At 53.5% G+C, this 8,645-nt stretch overlaps 3 protein-coding genes across 3 annotated transcripts; 2 read left to right on the forward strand and 1 right to left on the reverse strand.

Moving 5' to 3' along the window:
• Window positions 1–301: 301 nt before the first annotated feature.
• On the forward strand, window positions 302–1,311 carry Triagg1_10020 (uncharacterized protein; the record flags this gene model as incomplete). The annotated part of the gene is made up of 4 exons (XM_062894051.1): window positions 302–410; window positions 477–516; window positions 580–888; window positions 951–1,311. The coding sequence occupies 4 exons, from the start codon at window positions 302–304 to the stop codon at window positions 1,309–1,311; spliced, it is 819 nt and encodes a 272-aa protein (XP_062751034.1).
• A 1,086-nt stretch (window positions 1,312–2,397) lies between these two features.
• On the forward strand, window positions 2,398–4,894 carry Triagg1_10021 (uncharacterized protein; the record flags this gene model as incomplete). The annotated part of the gene is made up of 3 exons (XM_062894052.1): window positions 2,398–3,176; window positions 3,240–4,422; window positions 4,505–4,894. The coding sequence occupies 3 exons, from the start codon at window positions 2,398–2,400 to the stop codon at window positions 4,892–4,894; spliced, it is 2,352 nt and encodes a 783-aa protein (XP_062751035.1).
• Window positions 4,895–5,584: 690 nt separating this feature from the next.
• Triagg1_10022 (uncharacterized protein) lies at window positions 5,585–8,108 on the reverse strand (the record flags this gene model as incomplete). The annotated part of the gene is made up of 5 exons (XM_062894054.1): window positions 5,585–5,745; window positions 5,809–7,402; window positions 7,470–7,715; window positions 7,775–7,908; window positions 7,988–8,108. The coding sequence occupies 5 exons, from the start codon at window positions 8,106–8,108 to the stop codon at window positions 5,585–5,587; spliced, it is 2,256 nt and encodes a 751-aa protein (XP_062751036.1).
• Window positions 8,109–8,645: the final 537 nt, after the last annotated feature.

An 8,645-nucleotide genomic window follows, 5' to 3' on the forward strand; every position in this document is an offset into this window, starting at 1 on the left:
CGTGTCTTGTCCCTTGTCTGCACAAAAAAGCCAGCGATCTGCACGTTCCTTTTGCTTTTGCATCTCACTCTCGGCATCGCCTCTCGCGCAGCTCGACGCATCATCCTTGCCGTTACCGACTCTTTCAGTTCTCTGTTCTCTGTTGCCCCTCCAACGATTTCTGAATTCCTATCGCGGCTTCGACCCAACCTCTCGCGCAGTTTTTCTCTCCGCTGCGTGTTTCAATTGGGCTCCCTCACAGCACGCATCTCTACCTACTCTATTGTCCTTTTCGTGTCACCGTTTGTGAATATCCGCCACCATGTCTGTCGTGTCGCTTCTTGGGGTCAAGGTGGTCAACAACCCCGCCAAGTTCACCGACAAGTACGAGTTCGAGATCACATTCGAGTGCCTCGAGCCGCTTGAGAAGGGTTAGTCACGACCATTCGGCTCCTTCACACCCGTTGAAATATGGTAGCCTAATTCATTGCCTACAGATCTCGAGTGGAAACTGACCTACGTCGGATCTGCCACCTCGTAAGGCGACCCCTCCTCGTTGGGCATCAGCTTCTTTCCTGTCCTGATTCTAACACATCGCAGGGACCAATACGACCAGGAGCTCGACTCCCTTCTCGTCGGCCCAATCCCCGTCGGAGTCAACAAATTCCTCTTCGAGGCCGAGGCTCCCAACACCACTCGCATCCCCGACGCCGATATCCTGGGTGTCACGGTCGTGCTCTTGACCTGCGCCTACGATGGACGCGAGTTTGTTCGGGTTGGATACTATGTCAACAACGAGTACGACTCGGAGGAGCTCAACGCAGAGCCCCCTACCAAGCCAATCATCGAGCGAGTGAAGCGTAATGTCCTTGCTGAGAAGCCCCGTGTGACTCGTTTCGCCATCAAGTGGTCAGTACTTGTTTTTGTGTTCGTCACGCGCCCAGAGCCAGATTCTAATTGTGCGTCATTAGGGACTCCGAGGCCTCTGCTCCCCCCGAGTTCCCTCCTGAGCAGCCTGAGGCCGACCTTGTTGCGGACGAGGAAGAATATGGCGCCGAGGAGGCCGAAGAGGAGGCCGCCGAAGAGGAGGCCGCTGCCAAGGAAAAGGGCGAGGACTCTGAAATGGCGGGCATTGAGAGCGAGCACCAGAACGGACACCACGACCCCGAGGAAGAAGAGATGTCTGAGGATGGCAGCGTTGACATTGAGGGCGAGAGCGAAGACGAACTAGAGGAAGAAGAAGAGGGCGAGGGCGAGGCGGAAGGCGATGACGATGCTATGGAGGTCGACGACGCCTCGGCTGCCCACAAGCCCGTCTCGGTTGTGTCTTAGTTGATGCCAAGACAAAGCATCAACTAAGTTTCCCCAGGTGCGTCGGCGCTGAGCACTTTTATCATTTGCTGCACCGTTGAGACGGGATGATGGAGTTACGAAGACACGATGGGAAGGGATGGGAAGGGATGGGATGGCACCGGTTTGGTGGGAGGGGTGGATAGGCGGCTCGGTATAATTGGTGATATCTTACCCTTGCTCTCTTATGGCAGGAAAAATTACTAGTATATGACGGACATGATGATACCCGCCATGGTGTTGATAATGGATAGAGATTCTGATTAACGGGCATGATCTGGTCTGTCCTCACTGGCAAATCCCCGACGGGCCGCCGCCTTGTCGCCGTGAGTGTCCGTTTCCGAGTTCCGTCATGACGAGTTTGATATGCGTCATTCGATGCGGGAACGGAGCTCTTTTTTCTCTCCGCACTGGACGGATTGCCAATCCATTTTCATGCCAGATCAGAAGCGACAAACTGCTGGCGGGCAAAAGGTCCATAGAGGATTCGGGGGGCTCCGCCTTCAGCCGCACCAAAGCCGCCTTGTCACGCTCAGCCTCACTTTTATTCTCGCCTCACTTCTTTGCATGAACAGCGAAACGACGTCTCTTAACCGCACCAAGACACCGAGCTAAGACGCGAAAGGGGAAAAGGGACAAAAAGGGGACGTCGGTCTTGTTCCCCGGCCCTTGGCTTAAGCCCGCACGTGGTGCGACATTGACGCCCATCAGATCTCACATCACCATCTGTTGCGGATGCAGCCTATACAATGCCAAGGCTTCCAACGCATGTCCCTTTGGCGATGAACGCTTGTGATGTGAGTTCGGGCGACTCCGATGCTTTGCTTTTCGGGGTGCGTCATCGCTACTCGGTGGAGGGAGGCAGCCGAGGTGCGGACAAGAATGATTTGATGCTTGTATATAAACGGCCTGTTGTCAAGATGCTTCATGATATGAGGTTTGTTTTTAAATGTTCGTTTTCCGATACGTCGTAGAATATTTTATATGTATATTGGCTACAGTTTCTATACTAGTTGATAGTCGTACTCTCTCTATATTGACCTATTGCTGCTCATCTCGGCTCCCACCATGGCTGTGCAGCTGCGCAACAACACCAGCCTGGAGTCGCTCGTCAAATCCGTCGAGCATCACCACGAGCAGTACCTCCGCAGCCTCCATACCTTCCACCAAGTCCTCAACCTCCACAAGAAAGACACCACCATCCAAGGCCTCGCAACGACGCCGCCTCTGCGCGCCTTCACCTTTGCCAGCGACGCAAACAGCATCTTGCCCCGTCTTCGCCGCGACACTCCCGACACCCACGAACGACCATCATGTTACCCTTCGCCCAAGTTTCTGCCGCTCACGCCGCATTTCCAGGGGAGCGTGATTCCAGATGACGAGATTCCCTTTATCCCGCTGCTGGATCAGGCTTCTTCCATGCAGGGATCTCGCCCCGACGCAGCGGCCGTTTCGTCGTCTCATGTGCATCGGGCGCTCACTCCGATGAGCTTCTCGGACGACATGTTGCTTAGGCACCTTCGCGACTCGGAGTTTTGCCAAGAGTTTGCTGGTTTGCTGGTTGATGAGGATGAGCCTCTGCGGCCGTGGGACATTGACTCGCCGCAGTCGTTTTGCGAGTTTGCCGCTGTTGAGAGGGAGCGCTTTGGAAGTTCGACGTTTGAGGTGTACGAGGTTGGGGAGGATGCTCGGGCAGTCAAGACGAATGTCGACGTCGATGCGCAGGGTTTTGTCAGATACGTTGGTGATGAATCGCTAGAGCCTCCGGACAACATTGTCGATGCTCCCATCGTGTGGGAGGCCATCAAAGACATCAACACCAGCGGCAAAGCCGTCGGTCGTATCACGTACGTCTCGCCCTTGGTGTCCCCTTTGGTTTTGATATGCTCATGAAAGCGTTTCTCTTCTAGCATCGTCCAAGAACCAACGCCTCTTATGCTCGCCGCCTTGCACCTCACCATGTCACCTCACTTCGACATGACAGAACTCCTCCATCATCTCCTATCCGACACCCCCAACCGCGGCCGAACTCACGCCTTCATGCACCGCGCCTACGAACGAACTCCCTCGGCATATCCATCCTCTCCAATTCTACCGCCTCCATATCCCTCCAACATCATCAAAGACGCTCCCCCCGTCTCCTTTTCCCACCTCCGCCAGCGATCCTTCTTCTTCGTCTTCAAATACTACACCCTCCTCGGCGAGGGTCTAGATCCCGCTCCCTGGCAGCTCTACGAAAAACGCCCTTCGGACAAACGCCTCGGCGACCACATCGACATTGCAGAGTGCGGCTCCGTCCTCGCGCTCTCTCTCGGCGGCGAACCCACCAAGACGCTCAAGATGCGGCCGCGCAGGGAACGAGCCAAGGAAGGCTTCCTCTTCGACACGTTTGGCCCTTGGCAACTGCTCAGCATCCAGAGCTTCCCCGATGACGAGCATACCGTCAGGGGAGACGACTTTCAACTCAAGAGTTTCTGCAACGGGCCGTATGCCTTCTTGGAGCTGCTCATCGCAGAGTACCGCGACGCCGGCAAGAGAAACCAAATCTTGCACGAGCGAATCACCAAACTCATCACCCCTCCTATACGTCTCTTCTCGCAAAAGCCAGTCAGTCATTTGCTAACCTCTTGTCAGACAGAATTCATGTTCGACCACCGCCTCCGCGACAAGCTCCTCTTCGAAGACAAGCACTTCACCTACATCCGCCGCTACTTCTGGGCCTACAACACCCTCGCCGTCATCAACACGGGCATCAAGGCCATGATCGCCGCCTACATCGACACCTTCGTCGACGACTTCTGGGCCGGCTCGCACCCGCTCCTCTGGCCGCACCCGTCGCCGCCGCAGAACCCCGACGCCATCGAGTACGCCGCGACAATGGCCGTCCTGCGCAGGGAGCTCGACAAAGTCGTCAGCGACCTAGGCGAGGTGCTCAAACGGAATGAACGCACAAGGAAGGAGATTGAGAATCTGAGGGACCAACTGTTCAGCGGGAGCTCCATCAAGGAGAGCAGGAGGGCCATTGACCAAGGTGACAACATTCGCATCTTGACCATGATCAGTATGCTCTTCTTGCCCCTGACTTTCGTCACCGTAAGTTGTTTTCTTTCATACCTACTTGCCCTAAAAACCAACATGTCATGGGCAAAAAGCTAACAAGAATCACCTCCACCAGTCCGTCTTTGGCATCACAGAATTCACCATCCCCGTGACAGACTGGCGCTTCCCCCTGACCATGGTCCTCGTCTGCGTCCCCTTCATGATCCTCCTCTACCTCATCCAAACCCGCCCCTTCATCCAGTGTCTCCAAACACTTCAGCGTGCAACCCACGCTTTAACTCACCTTCCCACGCGTCCCCTACGTCTCTTGCTCCAATTCCGCGAACCGGATCCCTCTGCCCAAGACGGCCGCGCCGCCTCCACGCCTTCGTCGCCCAAGACCCGCAAGAGGAGGCTCGTGATTAGGAGGCGAGGCGGAGGCGGTGGTAATGCATCGTGGCGCCGACCTTGGGCCTGGATGAGGAGGGCAGCTGGCGGCGAAGAGAGCGACTTGGGGAGAGTATAACGTATATATGAATACAATACTATTAGACGTCAGAAAGAGAAGGGAATCAGATAAACGATGGCCATTCTTGTATATATATCTCAATTCCAAGTTCACAAATGGCAGTAGATAACATCACATAGAATACCGTAGCAATACCGAGCATACAACTTCAATCATGCTTCCCGCAGCGTATCTGTTTCATTGCCAAGAGCTATAAGAGCAAAAATGATAAAAATACAGGAATAACCAAGACTCATCCAATGAATTATTGCATTACCAACGTGGTCATTATTAACGACAGCCAGAAGAGGAAAAAAAAGAGAAACAAAGACGAACAATTCATCCGCATGATATTTTGGCCACAAAAAAAAAGCTCCTCCCAATTCATGGACCAGCCGTTTGGGGGAAAACACATAATATCGCATCTCTCCTTTCCCATCATTACCAAGGTATATAAATAAGCATCGTTACAGCCCATCCCACCCGCTTCAAAGAGAAACCGTGGCAAAACCTGGAAGCGTACAAAGGCCGCATTACTAGTCGACACTTGAAAAAGGGAAACAAAGCTTCCGTGGTGCTCCATAACGCCCTCTTCCCCCCCCCCTTCCATCCCCCTTTGCATATAGTCATAGTTGTGCAGACGAAATACGCACTTGACGTAGTGACACGTAATAAGTAATGCTGACTGTGCCGTCGTCAAATGGTACCTCACCATCCCTTCTTCCGAGCAAACCTCTTGTTGAGCAATGCAAGGACCTTGGGAACATTAAATTGAACGTATTCCAGGTCCAGTTCGTCCTGGTTATCCTTCTGCATCTCAAGCAGATCATCAAGCTTGAGATCGAGTTCGAGCAGTCCTCGGTTTCGGCCTTGTTCAAAACTCGTTAGCACGCAAAAGACGTTGATGGAACATTGTAAAAAAAGAAACTCACCCTTGTAGTGCAAGGAAATGACAAAGGTGCCTGGTAGCGGACTGGTAAAGTTGAAGTAGATGTTGGCCCGCCTGTTATCCGGGACATTACTCTTCTGGATGACGCCCTCCTTCTCCAATTGCTGATGTGTAAACTTGTAGGGTCCAAGAACCTGCTGCTTCTGCTGCTTCCGCTTAGTGCCTTCGCTCTGTGATCGCACGTTATGAAGGTAGCTCTTGTATGTATCCAGCTGGCCAACCAAGTATGCGTTGTGGTCGCGAATGGTCTTGAAAACTTCTTCGAGCTTCTCGGTCTCGGCAATCACACCGTCTTTCAACGAACCCAAATGTTGAAGCTCCTGCTCCACCTCGTCCCTCAGCAGGTCAAACTGGTCAGCCTTGTCAATGACGCCGAGTTCCTGTAGCTGCGACAGCAGCTCCATGGCCCGGATGCCCTTGCGCACCATGACGGCGTCATTGCGGCTCGTGGCAGCTGCATCTGCGACGCGCTCAAGTCGCAGCGGCCGCCTCGAGACGGCGCTGCTCTGGGGGATGGTTCGCATGATCTGCACAAAGATGGACTTGGCTTCCATAAAGTACACTTCCTCCTGTGTAATATCCAGTGCCGCGGTCAAATCATCAATCGCAGTCTCCCATCTGCTAAACAGGGGAAGGTTGATGACTCGGTTCTCCTTGCGAGGCACTTGTGGAGGGGCCGACGCCAGCTCAGACACAATGATGGACAGGTGAGATGACTCATCCTTGCACAACTCATTGCGATGCTTCTCAATGAGCGAGTGCATGGCGTAGATTTCGTTGAGCGTAATCTCAAGCCCAAGGTCCTTCTTTGAAAGCGCCACATAGTTGTCCATCTCCAGACTTTCGTAAAAGTCGCCAACCTCGCACAGGTCAAGCATGAATTTGTTGATCCTGTCCTTATTCTGCTGGATAAAGGGCTGGAGCTTGGCCATGTAAGGCTCCTTGGAGTACGAGGGCTTGTTGGCCAAGTTCTGGAGCATCTTGGCAATCAGGGTGAGGGTTCGGCGAGGTCGCTCAGCGGGCGTTCCGTCAATGAGCATGTACGACTTGGGGGTCACAATGGCCGGGTTGATGAAGCGCAGGAAGAAGAAGCCGCCGATCAATGTGCAGATGATCTGGTCGTTGGCGTCGGGATACTTGCGCTTTGTCAAGCTCCTGATCTGCTTGCAGATCCAGCGAATGCCATAGGGGGCCTCCTCCAGGCCTTCGATGATGGTGGATAAGAAGCCGTTGGCAATCTCGATGAGCATTGTCAACCGCGGCTCGATGATGGCTTGGACTTGGGGGTTCTCCGCCGCCTGCTCAGCGGTGATTCCCTTTGGTAGGTTTGGCGGTAGCGTGCCGGTATCTTCTTCGATTTGCTCAACCATGCGTTCATAGACCTTGAGGGGGTTGATTTCCAGATCCAGGTCTCGCAGTTCGATCAAGCTGTTGATTCTGTCGGCCAAGGCAATCTTGAGGAAGCTTTGACCGGGGCCTCTTCGCGTATAGGTCGTCATCATGCGGGAGACGGGCGTATTGGCTCGGAGCAGTGAGGAGTAGTCGGGGGTGTTGTCGAATTGATAGGTGAGAACAGACTAAAGGAGAAAAAGAATGACTGTTAGACAGGGGTACGCCATCGCAACCAAGACAAAAGCAACATACTTGGAACATGGTAAGGAGCAAGTGCTCTTCTCGGCTCTCATACTGGTTTCCGTAAATGGTGAACATGACGGTCTGAAGAAGCGAATCGATTTCCGACATTGAGACGAGTCGGCACAGGTGAGCAATGTGTCTGGGCTCGGACTGCAGAAGGAACAAGAGATTTCCGTATTTCTGCGTCTTGTCGTCATTGGGGAAGACGCCTTCTTCCATTTCGGTATCATCAAGATGGCTGGCGACTTCGTTTTGCTGCAAAGGCGTCAGAAGCGGCTCATCGGACAAGCATCACACCGCGTTTTTATGCATACCTCTTCCAGCGCCATGCGGTTCTGGATGAGCAGCGCAATTCTCGAATCAAGATAACGGACGTCCTTTTCGAGAACAAAGTTCTTCTTGGACTGGGAGGAGATTTTGGACTTGAGATCTCGCAGGGCTTTCTGGGCTGTAGACTGGGCATCAGCGGTGGTGTACTCCAAGGGGGGGGAAGGGCAGCGGCACAGGCTTAGTGCATGATGCATTACCTTTAGCGAGATCGTCCTCAATTTGCATCTCTCCTTCATTTGCTGTCATGGACATGTACAGCGCGGACATGGAGTACCGCTTGGACTGGCGCGCCGAGCGCGAGCCATCGTAGGTAGACATTGTGTTTTGCCGTGACAATTGTTGAAAGGAAGAGGTTGACGCAGTGGAGGCTCTCGAGGGGGTATGGAGCATGACAGGCATTATGGGTATTTGGCGCTGTGCGACAGAAGGGAGGGTTGGGCCTTGTCGCCCCAGAACCTCGAATTTCGTCGACAATGAAGGAATCAAATGGCCGTTGTCAAGCGATAATGCTCATCACTCGGCAAAGCGATATTCCAATCGAGATTTGTTTAAGCTGATTAGGTCTTTATTTCATGTGGCTCACGTCGTCGGCGACGATTGTCGAAACAAGGGAGGGGGGATGAGAAACAGAAGACGCAGTGTCGCCAAACAAGGAGAAGGAGAAGAAAAAAAGGTGCAGTCGCTGATGGCACGCTCGTGGTACAATTTGCGTCGGCTTCGGGAGAGCTTCGCAAGCGATATAACGATGGTGTAACGATTCGATCGAAGATGTCTTGTGCAGGTCAACGGGAAAAGGCGTGGACGGTTGGTGATGCCAAAACCCGCTTCCGGGGTCAAGCAGTGCGTGCTGAGCGT

Source organism: Trichoderma aggressivum, assembly GCF_033847375.1.
Source record: "Trichoderma aggressivum f. europaeum strain CBS 100526 chromosome Unknown scaffold_063, whole genome shotgun sequence".
NCBI classification, from domain to species: domain Eukaryota; kingdom Fungi; phylum Ascomycota; class Sordariomycetes; order Hypocreales; family Hypocreaceae; genus Trichoderma; species Trichoderma aggressivum.